Raw genomic sequence first — 13,969 nt, 5'->3', positions numbered from 1 at the left:
ATCTCTTTTCTCTTCCTTCCTCTCTTTCTCTGTGTCTGTCTCTGTCTCAACCTCCCTTTCTCTCTCTTTCCCTTCCTTAGTTCCTTCCTTCTTAGTAGGGGAAGGGGCAGAGAGAGAGAGAATCTTTAAGCTGGCTCCATGCCCCGCCCAGAGCTGGACTCAGGGCTTGATCCTATGACCCTGAGATCATGACCTGAGCTGAAATCAGCAGTCGAAAGCTTAACTCACTGAGCCACCCAGGCACCCCTAGATTGCCTTTTTTTTTTTTCATGTTTATTCATTTGTGAGAGACAGAGACAGGGCAGGAGCTGGTGGGGGGCGGGGGAGAGGTGGAGGGCAGAGAGAGAGGGAGACACAGAATCTGAAGCAGGTTCCAGGCTCTGAGCTGTCAGCACAGAGCCCGACGCGAGGCTTGAACTCACGGACCGTGAGATCGTGACCTGAGCTGAAGTCAGACACTTAACCGACTGAGCCACCCAGGTGTCCCCCTAGATTGGCATTCCTTAATACCATTTTCAGCTAACATTGATCAAGTGAAATGGCTGCTCTCAGATTTCTAAACAGCACTTGTAGGAAATGAGCCTGGGTCTGTACCAGTGTCCAACGAAAGAAGCTTAAACCACTGGGGCCACGAGAAAGGACACCAGACTGCCTCAAAGGGGCTCCACTGACCAAAAGTGGGACAACGTGACTATCAGACAAAAATTGCAGTGGATTGAAACACAGACTTCAAATCTGAAAAAAACGCTTCATAATAGTTAAAAAATCTCAAAAGTCACCTTGGAAGCTGTCTAGGACACCCACTCCTTTTTGTGAAAACTGGAAAATAAGTTCAGGTGAACAAATAGTTGATGAGGTAAAGTTATTTATAGGAGAATTTCTACCATTAGATAAAAACACATTCGTGAAAGTTGTTAATCATTAGATGGAAGGCTGGTGGAGGGGCATAATGGGTGCATTGGACTGAACACCTGAGCCCACTGGTCAATCACAGTGTCACAAGACAGAGAATATGGGCCTTCCAGTGCAATGAGGAAGTCTAGAAGTATCCATGAGATGCTCTTTTCAAAAAACAAAACAAAACAAAAAAACAAAGCTGAATCTAATCAAGCCTAGATCTATCTAATGACCAATTTTTTAGGAAGTATAGGAGGTAGAGGAAACTCAAGACACCATGATTGCAGTCAACCAAATCCAGAGTTTGGCCAAGTCTACTGGACCGATGCCTCAGCTTATTCATCAAATAAATGGCAAGGGAAGAAAGAAAGAACCATAGATTAAAAGAGATCTGTCAACAAAGCAAATGTGTGAAGACCTTTTTGGGATCCTGATTTGAACAGTTGTAAGAAGACATTTATGGGCCAATTAGAGAAATTTGATCTCCGAGGAAATGAAATATTAGGGAAAATTGTTGTCTTTGTTCTTTGTGTTTAAGCTGTTTATTTTGAGATCATTTTAGATATTTATACTGTTGTCACAAGAATTACGGGGATCTCCCAAGTACCCTCTGCCCAGTTTTCCCCAATGACAACATGTATAACTTGTGCAGTGTCACGTAGGAAAATATCAACCCAGTCAAGATACAGAGGATTTCCATCGCTACAGGGATCTCTTCTTGCCATTTTGTAGTTCTGTCTACTTTCCCCATCTTGACTGGCAATTGCTAATCTGTTCTCCATGTCTGTAAGTTTGTCAGTTTGGTAATGTTACGTAAATGTAATCACACTCTGTGTAACTTCTTGGGAGTGGCTTTGTTTTTTCACTCAGCACAGTTCTCTGGAGATTTGTCCAGGTTGTTGTGTGTATGAGCCCTTTATTGCTGAATGGTAGTTGTTATTATTTAAAAAGTAATCCTTTTGCAATATATACATACATCGTCATTACATAGTATACCTTAAACTTACATGTTTTGTGTCAGTTATGTCTTAAAAAGTTGGGGGGGGTGTGGTAAAATTGCATTGTAAAAGGAAAATGTCAACAATAAAATACAATGCTAGGTAATCAAAGACTTCACTTTATTCTGGAAAAAAAATAAAGGGAGCTCTTATCTCTTACAGATACTATAGGATTTTCAGATGAAAGGAGGTAATGTGTGGGATTTGCTTTAAAAGGATCTGAGGGGGGCGCCTGGGTGGCGCAGTCGGTTAAGCGTCCGACTTCAGCCAGGTCACGATCTCGCGGTCCGTGAGTTCGAGCCCCGCGTCAGGCTCTGGGCTGATGGCTCGGAGCCTGGAGCCTGTTTCCGATTCTGTGTCTCCCTCTCTCTCTGCCCCTCCCCTGTTCATGCTCTGTCTCTCTCTGTCCCAAAAATAAATAAATAAATAAATAAAAAATAAAAAAATAAAAGGATCTGAGGGAAGGGGATTATAAATGAATCCTGATACCTGTTAGTAATTGTTGAAGCTAGATGATGGGTACATGGGGTTCAATATACTGTTCTCTCCACCTGTTGTGTGTTTGAAATTTTCCATTATAGAAAGTTAAAAACAGCAGGAGCCTCTTATTTAGAAAGATGGAGCTAGCCGTAAGAACTAAAAATGGAACCAATAAGTAAACAACAGGGATAAGGAAGTGTGTGCTTCTCATCATAAGCTTTCCTGTACAATTTGATTTGTTGCCGTGTACGTGAATTCTGTATACTTTTGATTTAAAAAAATTGTTCTAAGTTTATTTATTTGTTTTGAAGAGAAAGAGACAGCGCAAGTGGTGGAGGGGCGGGGGGTGGGGGTGGGGGGGAGAGAATCCCAAGCAGGCTTCACAGGACTGTCATTGCAGAGCCCAGTGTGGAGCCCAAACCCACGAAACCGTGAGATCGTGACCTGAATGGAAACCAAGAGTCAGACATTTAACTGACTGAGCTACTACTCAGGCACCCTATATATACTTTTTAAATGTTTATTTTTGAGAGAGAGAGAGAGAATATCTAAAACAGGCTGTGTGCTGTTGGTGCAGAGCCCAACGCGGGGCTCGAACTCACAAACCATGGGATCATGACTTGAGCTGAAATCAAGAGTTGGATGCTTAACCGACTGAGCCACCCAGGTGCCCCATGAATTATTGTTATTATTTTTTAATTTTTATGTATTCATTTTTATGTCATTTATTGTCAAGTGAGCTAACATACAGTGTATACAGTGTGCTCTTGGCTTTGGGAGTAGATTCCTGTGATTCATCACCTACAATACCCAGTGCTTCTCCTAACACATGCCTTCCTCAATGCCCATCACCCATTTTCCCCATCCCCTCAACCCCCTACCCCATTATCCCTCAATTTGTTCTCTGTATTCTAAGAGTCTCTTATGGTTTGCCTCTCTCTCAGTTTGTAACTATTTTTTTCTTTCTCTTCTCCCATGGTCTTTTGTTAAGTTTCTCAATTTCCACATATGACTGGAAACGTGTCTCTTTCTCTGACTGACTTGTTTCACTTAGCATAATACCCTCCAGTTCCATCTACATCGTTGGAAATGGCACGATTTCCTTTTTTTTTCATTGCCAAGTAGTACTCCGTTATATATATGTACATACCACATCTTTTTTTCCAAATAATGTTTAGCTTTGAAGGAGACAGAGCGTGAGCGGGGGAGGGGCAGAGAGAGAGGGAGACAGAATCTCAGGCAGGCTCCAGGCTCCAAGCTGTCAGCACAGAGCCCTACGCGGGGCTCGAACTCACAAACTGCTAGATCATGACCTGGGCCAAAGTCCAATGCTCAACTGAACTGAGCCACCCAGACGCCCCTATATACCACATCTTAACCCGTTCATCAGTGAGTGGACATTTGGACTCTTTCCATACTTTGGCTATTGTCGATAGCGCTGCTGTAAACGTTGGGATGCGTCTGCCTCTGTGAATCAGCATTTTTGCATTCTTTGGATAAATTCCTAGTAGTGCTATTGCTGGGTCGTAGCCCATGAATTCTTTTCAAATAATTTTAAAGCTACTCACAGGAAGCAACTTAAGTACCTGTGCAAACAGTAAGTTTCTGCTTCCGTGTCGAGACCTCCTTTACTATCTGAGACGAAATACTGGTGATTCTAAAGTAAACGAAGTCACTTTGGGGGTCCATATCTTCAGTTGTCCTTTATCTGCTTCAAGTCACAAACCATCCTGTTTGCACATTAATGTCTTCCCTAAAATTCCAGCCACAGGTGACTTTGCTGTTACCATATAAGCAAGGCTTTTGTATTGGAGTAAAATTGAATTTTGTTACGGTTCCAGCCTCTGCAGGTAAGCTAGGCAGTGCTAGACGTGTGTCCCCGACAGAGCACAGGTGCTTTAGCCTTTAGTCCTGTCTTTGGGCGCTGCACCTCTCTTGGCCCGTGACCATGAGAAAGCTATCATCACGTGTAGCAAATTTTACGAAGTTTACCTATACCTTTTCTTCTACATTTATTCATTTTGTTCATACCTGTTTGTTGGGAAGTCGTTACGTGTCAGGCAGCGTTGCAGGGACTGAAGACATTTTATGTAGACAGAGATGGCCCAAATCCTGCCAACAGGGTATTTTTTGTACCTATGAATCAGAAACTGTTTTAGAGGTCATAACCAGGTGACATTGACTGTAGCGTATTCACTGACTGTGTAAGGCCTGTGTCTGTCACACTGTAATACCAAGCATAATTTGATACTAAAAATATTCTCCCCCGTGTCAATTCTCTTCATACCAGGAAGGAATTTAAAAGATCAAGAATGGCTGACACATAGCTCTTTTCTGTGTATGGATCAAGCCTTATTTTAACCATTTCATTTATGTTAACTCAGCGCTCACCACAGCTTTCTGTGGCTCCCGTTTTGCAGAGGAGAATGAGGTACAGAGAGGTGGGGTGACTTGCCTAAGATCATAGGGCAGGCAGGTGGCAACGTCAGGCATCCGGCACCGAAGGCCATCTGTTCTCTTTTGCAGTTCCTCTGTGGAGCCCGAGATTTTTCTCCTGGTTTCCACATCCACTGACCAAGCTTTCATTTCCCCAACTGTCCCACGGAATGTCGACAGATGTTCCACAGAAATAAATTTTCCGTGGAAAAATAGTTAACCCGGTATTTTCCTGATGTGTATAGAGATTATTTATACTGAGGGACTTCTCAGAGAATTTAATGGTAAATATATATTGCAAATCACCAAGAGGAACATTTATCTTGTACAGTTCTAAAATTATTTTTCCATGGAATGTTTTATTTTGTTTTGTTTTTACAGGATATCTATAGATCTCTCAAGGAACATGCAGTTCTGTGCCATTTTTGTACTCTTGAATATCATCCATCACATCATTAGTTTCTATATTTTCACCCAAATGATCTTTCTTTAAATGTAAAATCGAATGTTGTCACTCCCTGAGTCACTGTGCAGTTAGCTTTCATTGTTTTCAGGCTCCTATTCATTGCATATAAGGGCCTTGCCTGCTTTGTGGAGCAGTGTTAAGCCTTCTGGAGGCCAGGGACCCATCTCAGTCCATATAGAGTCTGACATCGTGTATATGTATCAATAATAGTTACTTGCTGTTCGATGGTGAGCCCCCTAAAGACCACATCCTGTTTTTGTATCTTCTACCTAGCAAGTCATTACCTGCACAGAGTGGTTTCTCAATAAATGTTTCAATGGATTCCATTTTCTGGACGCTTTAATTGCTAAAAACACATTCCTTATGTTAACCTAAAGTCTGGTTCTCTCCAATATGATCGCATTGAGTGTATTTCTGTTTGCTCATAATAATCTATTATTTCAACACAGTGTTTGAGTTTCCCTGAGGTCTTCTCCATGTGAAGCTTTTTTTTTTTTTTAACAGAGAACATTAATTCTCACTTGCTAATATGGCAGTCAAAACTGAATTCAGTACTGCATTCCGGATATTATTAGAACAGTTTTAATTTGTATAGAAACCCACGTGTTTTCCACCAGTTATTACCATTCCTTTGTCCCTCTTCTTCTACTTATGCTTGTTAAAACCCATCTTATTTTTGACCTATTCATTTTTTAATGTTTTTTTATTATTTATTTTGAGAGAGATAGCAAGTCGGGGACGGGCAGAGAGAGGAGGAGACAGAATCCCAAGCAGGCTCCACACTGTCAGTGCAGAGTCTAACATGGGGCTCGAACTCATGAAGTGTGAGTTCGTGACCTGAGCCAAAACCAAGAGTAGGACTTTAAACCGATTGAGCCACCCAGGCACCCCTTGACCTATTCATTTTAATCTTGATTATTAATGTTTGAAGCAGCTCAGCCAGCTTTGTGTTATCTTTCACTTTTACGTAACCTTTATGTACATAACTATTGTTTCTTCATCTAAGCGTGTGAGCAGAAAACAGCCCCTCATAGGTTCTAGTAGATAAGTCATTCTAGGCTAATCCTGAGTCATCCTAACGATAGCCTAGCTACACCTATCTCCTGTCTTAAGTCTGTCAACTCGATAGCATCTAATCTTTTACTTACGCAGAACTTGCTTGGGCAAATGTTTTATGGAAACGTAGACCGTTAGTTATCATATAGTTTGTAAATTGAGTTCTTTATATTTTATTTGACTTTGTGTAAGCTACCGAGCCCTCCATGCCTGACTCAGATTTCTAAAATTTTCAACGGAATAACTGGTCTCAAGTTTTTCTGTACAAATTAAAGGCTCAAAATTGTATACGGCGTGACATCTTTCTCAATTACTGCGTCTTAATACATCTTCACAGGCTTTAAAAAGTTGCAGAAAGAAGAAAGCAAAGGGAAAGAAAAGTATTCAAAAGTCTTTATATGGGGAAAGAGACATCGCTTCCAAGAAGCCGCTCCTAAGTCCTATTCCCGAGCTGCCTGAGGTCTCGGAGATGACGCCTTCCGCCCCAAGCACCGGAACGATGCGTTCAGGTATCTTGTTCTTCTCCTGTTTAGGTTTTATCCTCTCCACCACCTTGTCCCCCTTTTCCCATTCACTGTGTAAAGAGCATACAAATAAAAATAGCAACTTTCCCAGCGATTTTAAAAATCGCTGTCTTTGTCAGTCATCAGATATGTGTCGCCTGCATTCCATTTGCAGCGTACCTATAGGATTTATAATAGATTCAAGGATGAATAAGGTATATGCCACCCTAAGACTGTTGGCTTCTGCCTACTTCGGAACTTCAGGAAAGCACAGAAGTTAAACGGACACAGCTACCTCCAGCCCCAGCTCCTTGATGTGGTACATCCTGGGTCAGGGGTTGGCAACCCCACCTCTTTTTAATCTGGCCTAATGCTGCTCATCCTTTAAGATTTAGCCGTGCTGGCTGCTTTTCCAGGAAAGCTCTTTGTTCGCATTACACCTTTACCATCTAGCGTATATGTTCTGTCTGCCTCCCTCTCCTGCAAACTGTGGTCTCCCTGAGACTGAAAACTAAGTCTTATTTTCATTGTATCTCCAGTTCCTGACAGGAGTTTTCCCAAAGATGTTTAAATAATGACTGTTAGTATAGGTTTTCTGTTTAGAATCTTATTAGATCATTTCTTTTTAAAAATACCTGAAGCATTTTTTTTTTTTGTCTATAACCAGTGGTATCATGTGTTGAAAGGGTTTAAAGCAAATCTTCCCTCCCTCCCTGTCCCTTTTTCCCTGCCCCTTTCTCTCTCTTCCTCCCTCCCCCGCCTTTCTTCTCTAGTCTGTCAGTTTCATGAAAAAATACATCAACCTCAACTTTTAAAGTTGTAGAAAGAGCCCAACTGACATGATTTGGTTGCCACCGAGTGGACCCTACGATAATCTCTAGCTTCTGTGACCTGACGTTGAGTACCCATGTCCTGGATACATACCTTTTCAAATTGAAATACTTGTAGCTTTTTGGCTCAGCTGACGTTTTATAGATACTAACAGTTTTGAGTTTCGTTTAAAACATTTTTTACATTCATTGGCTGGCCAATTAAAACCCTTACTCCCTGAGATAACAAGAGAGATGGCATCCAATAGTACTGAAGTTTAGAACACTGAAACTCTGAATTTATTTCAGCTGTGTTCCATAGCTTTAAAACCTTGATGATGTTTTTCCACCTGTGTGATGTGTAACCCAATGCGCCAAAAATGCAGGACACCCTCCACATGGCATATCTTCCTGGAGGATGACTTTTAGTCGCACTGAGGTGGAAGGTAGAATACTGTAACAAACATAGCGCTATTTGAGAGTACGGTGCAGTTTTTATTAATTTTTTTAACACAGGGCATAAGACCTGAGTGTCTTTAAAAGTAGCCTTCTAGCTAAATCCACAACACTCCCAAAATTCCAAGTTTTCTTTTCCCTCTCTTTCAAGGGAAACATTACTAGAAAAGTTTCAGAAGCATGGCGGTGCCTGTTTTCAGTAATTCATTTTTCGGGAAATGGGAAACATGGCTGCCTCATGCTAATTGACCTTGTAGTGTGGAAAGCACATTAGAATAGAGGAAGCGATTTGAGATACACTTCTCATTTTCATGGTCTGAGGTCATGTACTTTATTCATTCACATATTAAATACATATTTTCTTAACCTGTGGCTTGGGGAAGAACTGAAAGAGAAAGAGCTTGATGCCAGATGGGGGCAGGTACAGTGTCGCATTTGTGGGTCTTGCTAGTTTTGAAAGCTTAAAACACAGAATACAGTATGGCACCTGTTTGATTTGTCAACATTTATTTCCACTGTTACTTTTTCCCCCGAGATGTAAACTTATTTCCACACCCCTAGATGATTTCGACTCCAGTGGTGAACTTCAAGCAGCAAAGCTTCCTCAAAGGAAGCCTCAGAAGCCAGATTTGCAGATGAGTCAAGGTTTTAATAAGTACGATCTGTCTGCACTCTGCAGCTCTCACACCAAACGTTCCTCGCCGCTTATTAACGCTACTTTAGAGCAAGATTTAGATATAAATACCGTAGAAGCTAGTAAACATAAAACTCTTCCAAGAGCGGAAATTAAGTCAGAAAGTGAAAATGACCTGAAAGCTGGCTCTGAGAATGAGAGCAGTCGTGTTTCCTGTGATTCTGTGACCGCAAAGGGCCCGGCATCCGATGATGCGGGATCCAGTATTATCCTGCCGTCCCGGGAATTGGCTGCCGCTGGCCAAAATGTGGAAAACCTTTTTCAGATCTTTAAAATTTCAGAAGATGTGAACATAAAGTATGAAAAGCAGGATGACTCTGTTATAGCTCCAGAAGGGAAACCGCCGACCACACGTGTAATGTCTGGCTTACAAAAAGACGTCTTCCTTGACAACATGAAAGAAAGTACAAATCCGAGCGAGGGTTCGGGAAGCAGCTGCGCAGAGAGTGAAAGCACTGGTACGAACGGGGGAGGAAAGAAGCATAGAAGACGTTCTATGTGTTACTCTGGCGGCCAGAGTTTCGATTCGGAAAAAAACGGAAATCCCAAACCTCCCTACCTGGTGAGCAGCCCTGTAGAAATTGGTTTAGAAAATTCTGAACTCTATAAAGATTTATCTGACTCCATAGAGCAGACCTTTCAGAGAACGAGTAGGGAAACAAGAGTAAGACGGAGCACCAGGCTGCAGAAGGATCTGGAAGAGGAAGGGCTCGTCTGGATCTCACTTCCATTTCCTTCCGCTTCCTGCACTTCCCAAAGAATGAAAAGGAGAACAATATGCACAGTGGACAGCAGAGGCCTTGAAAGCGTGGCCCTCTGTAAAGACCCCAGGTCTTCTGGACACACCCCGAGCACGGCACCCGCCGTGTCGGGTAAAGACAGGGAGGGCTTGGCCGCCAGTGCGGCCAGTTTACCTGGGAGGAGGAGGAAGAGCTTGTGGACGTCCGCACCCGTGAACACGAAAGGTCCCATTCTGGCAAAATGCTGCAAGAGAAGAAGCTCTCTCCCCCAGAGCGGAGAGAGCTCTCTAAGGGACGTCCAAGGAGTCGGGCACGTCGGGAACTAAAGCCGGTAACTGGCATTTCCTGAAGGACGTTCGGGGCCGCAGAGAAGGTAAACCCCCCCCCACCCCATGCTCAGAACATTTCTTTCACCCCGCCTCTCCTCCCCTGTTCAAAGTTTCAAATAAAATCATTTGACTTGAACCTCTCTGTAAGTAGAAGTAAGTGGGATTTCTTCATTCAAAAAGAAGACATTCTCTTAAATCTGTTCTTCTCTCCGCAAATAGCACGTTTGCTGAAGGTTTCTCGCTAGTACGTGTTGACTGTTTCCGTTGGGAAACAAAATTTGTCTCTTGAAATTGACTCATTGTGTCTAGATGAGAAGACCTGAAAAAACAGATTGATAAATGGAATTTTATGAAAATTGAAGGGTGATACAAGGTTAAAAACTGCCAGGAAATGAGAAAAGATGTGTTTTTAAAATGTTGCAGAAAAAGCTGGTTAAAAATCTTTATCCATTAGGGAAGATGGAAATCATAAGACTTTTTTGTTGGTTTAAAATTAAGAAGCTTTAATGACTTGCTTCGTCTATCTCAAATGAATATTTTTATATTAATAGGTTAAAATCAAAATTGGAAAATTCATTTAGTAACCAGAATATTACAAGTCAAACATTATAAACTGAATTTATAGTCTATAAATAACTAAGGTGAAAATATTTTGTCTTTCAAACAAGATTCTTACATGCCCTGTGGGGCCGGAGGTGCAGGATTGGTTTTGGGGGAGAATAGAGCAGTGTAGTTGAATCATCCTCCAGATCATTCCAATTAGTCACATTTAGGATTTATTCCAAGAGATCCCAAATTAGTAATTTGGTATTTAATTCATGCTTCTCCATTAAAAAAAAAAAAAAATTTTTTTTTTTTTTTAAATCTAGAAATTTCCTACGAAAGGGCCTTGGAAAATTTGTTTACTAACATGAAGCATGGTGGTAGGTGGCCGATTTCTTTTTTAACGTGGTGTTTTGCCAGCAGTTTTCTGCATTTCACGATGTCGAGTACCATCCCTGGTCTCGGATTCTCCAGTTACATTTCAGCAGTATCCTCCGCTGTTTTGATGACAGCAGTTTGAAAATCTAAATTGCCATATATCTGGAATTTGGGAGTGCGCATAAATCATTGTATCGTTAAACAATTGTCTTTGAAATCCTCTAAATCATTAAACTCTCCCTCTCCATGATAGCAGAAACATGTTAACAAATAGAGCGCTCTATAAATAACACAACAGGGAAGAAAGCTCCCGCTGAGTGCCCATTTCCCCTGCCTTAGATACAGACTATTTGTTACCTTCTTGGCACCAATAGGTCTGGAACTCCTGCTGCTAAAGACTAAATGTATTTTACATTAACACTCAAAGTGATCCCCAATTTCTTCTGCTAAAGGGTGGATTGTTTAAAAAATTCTTTTATCTTTACACATAAATTATTTATGGGCTTTCCCCCCTCCCCCCCCGCATTATAGTTTGGTATGGTTGGCAAATCTCTACCAGTGAAAACAAACCAAAAAATACGAAAACAAAAACAAAAAATCTACTTACTACTTATGAAGCTTTTCGGTCTTGGTAATTTAAAAAGAAAAAAAAACTTTCAGAACCATACGATGTGAAGGGTTTTTAAAAACTTGTTCTCCTTTGTCGAATGTGAAGGCTATAAAACTACTGATTGTTATTTTCTCCTTTTTACTGTAGGTATGATCTCTGTTGTATTTGAATTTGAAGAATTTCACATGCTTTGTTTTATTTCTCAAAATGTGCTAATGATCTGTGGCGGGTTTTGGCTTGAGTTTTCAAATGTAAAATTATTGTTTTGTAGCATCTCCATTTAAAAATATACATACTTTACAAGTTTTGTTGGTTTCAGAATGTTTCAGCGTAACTGTCTTGTTGATATTTGTAAATAACAAAGAGGAAGTTTTCCTAAAAAAGAAGAGGTCTGAGAAACCAAAGCAATTTGGACTGATTTTATCCACTGTCTCATTTGTAGCCTACGTTTTGTGAGGAGTTAATCATTTCAAATTAAGTATTTGTTCCTGCTTGCTTGTTTTTAGCTATTTCTTTCATTAATGGCTAAATCAGAAACAGGGCTTCAGTAGTTTGTCCTTGCCTTGTCTTTTACTGCAGTAACCCTTGACATTTTGGCTTAAAAAGTCCGTGAATCTTTCCCTGCTGCTGTAGATCCTTGTTTGTTCCAGAAGATGGCAGCATGACATCTGGATACATTACCTTTAAAGCCCAGGCAGCCCTTCATTGTTGTTGCGGGTGTTTCTCTTTAACTGTTATTTTCACTCATTCTTATCACGCGAGTACTATGTGTCTAGTGAAGAAAGTAGAGAACTGTACGCAATTAAATACTGTTCATTCCCCTGGTGCAAGCATCCTACAGCCACACCTTCCTCTTCCCAGCTTTCTGTGTAAACACCCTTAACAACTGGCCCTTAAGTCTTCCAGATCTTTGCCTGTGTAAACACGAGTATAGGTTTTGTTGTTTTCCGATGGGCTCACTGTACTGTGCCATTCTGCAGCTGAATTTTTGTATTCAACAAAATACCCAGTACACTTCGGTGTTAGCACGGAGATCCTTAGCTCTCCTTCAGTTGTATCTTCTGAATATCTAGTATTTAGTTAGCCGTCCGCTTCCTAAAGGATGCTAGTTGTCTCCACTTTATTGTTACTGAAAATAATGCCACAGTGGGCTTGTGTGAAAACGTCCGTAAGGTAAATTCCTTGAAATTAAAACTAAATGGGCATCAAGTTACGTTCTGTAGTTCATACCTGATAAAGTCCTTTTATGAGGATTTTGGCATCAACCCTTACCTTCTGTTAGACTCTTCTCCTGACGCTTTAATGCCACTTTGCTTCCATTTTCTCTCACTGCCCCCACTGGCACGTAAGCTGTGGCATTGAGGGTGAGGAATGCCTCATTCATGCTTCAGATTGAAAGAACTTTTTTTTTTTATGTTTATTTTATTTTTGAGAAAGAGAGAGAAGGGCAGAGAGAGAAGGAGACACAGAATCAGAAGCAGGCTCTAGGCTCTGAGCTATCAGCACAGAGCCCGACGCGGGGCTGCAACCCACGAACTGTGAGATCATGACCTGAGCTGAAGTCAGACGCTTAACCAACTGGGCTACCCAGGCACCCCGAAGGAATTTTTTTTGAAGTCCGGTTTATTGAAGTGTAATTAACTGTAGTAAACTGCAGTGAAGCTTACCTTTTTTAAATGCACAGTTTGAATGTTGGCAAATTCATGCTGTCATATAACCGCTACCAGAGTTAAGTAACGGTACACTTCCATCACCCAAGAAGACTTCCTCTTACCTCTTTGTGGTCAGTCCTCCTCCCTCAACCCCTTATCGGATTTCTGTCCTTTGTCTAGTTTTGCTTTTTCCACACTGTCCTATAAATAGATAGAAGAGTTCTCTCCTTTTGGATCTGTCCTTTTGGAAATTTAGCAGAATGCTTTAGATGTTCATCCATGTTTGATGTCCTAAGTACTTGATTCCTGTTTATTGCTAAGTAGTATTGTTTAATGGATGTACCGAGGTTCTTTACTCATTCACCAGTCAATGGGTATTTGCATTGTTTGGTTTTAGACTATTACAAATAAAGCTGCTATAAACATTCACATGTGGATTTTTTTTTTTTTATATAGACATGTTTTCATTCCTCTTGGGTAAATACCTAGGAGTGGGGATTCCTGGCATGTATGGTTGCGACATGTTTAACATTTTGAGAAACCGCCAGGCTTTTCCACAGCGGCTGCACCTCTGTGTATTCTCACCTGTAGCACGTTCGGTGCTCTGCATTTTCACCAGCACCTGATGTCGCCTGCCATTTCCATTTAAGGCCTTCCGATATCTGCACGGTAGTAGCTCGTTGTGGTCTTGATGTATATTTCCCTAACGACTAGTGATGTAGAACATCCCTTTTTGGGTTTACTTGCCATCCTTGTATCCTCTTTAGTGAAGCATCTATTCACATTTCTTGCCCACCTTTTTTTTTGTAGCTGTTGGTGTTTTCCTACTGAGTGAAAGAGTTCTGTGTATATTTGGATACAAATTCTTTATTGGCTATGTGTCTTGCAAATATTTTTTTCCCCGCTCCGTGTCTTGCTTGTC

General features: G+C 41.2%; 1 protein-coding gene across 3 annotated transcripts in view; it reads left to right on the top strand.

The window, feature by feature from the left end:
• The window catches only part of CDCA2 (cell division cycle associated 2), a 53,390-nt gene extending 39,914 nt beyond the window's left edge, over positions 1 to 13,476 (top strand). For all 3 annotated transcript variants that reach the window (XM_086703423.1, XM_086703422.1, XM_086703425.1), the window contains 2 exons: positions 6,671 to 6,842; positions 8,663 to 13,476. In XM_086703423.1, the coding sequence (XP_086559549.1) occupies positions 6,671 to 6,842; positions 8,663 to 9,861 (1,371 nt within the window). In that variant the 3' untranslated portion in view covers positions 9,862 to 13,476. The remainder of the gene's footprint in view (positions 1 to 6,670; positions 6,843 to 8,662) is intronic.
• Positions 13,477 to 13,969: the final 493 nt, after the last annotated feature.

This window comes from Puma concolor, chromosome B1, assembly GCF_028749965.1.
Source record: "Puma concolor isolate L17-30 chromosome B1, mPumCon1.1.hap2, whole genome shotgun sequence".
In the NCBI taxonomy this organism is placed as follows: Eukaryota; Metazoa; Chordata; class Mammalia; order Carnivora; family Felidae; genus Puma; species Puma concolor.
This window is presented reverse-complemented; position numbering and strand designations above follow the sequence as displayed.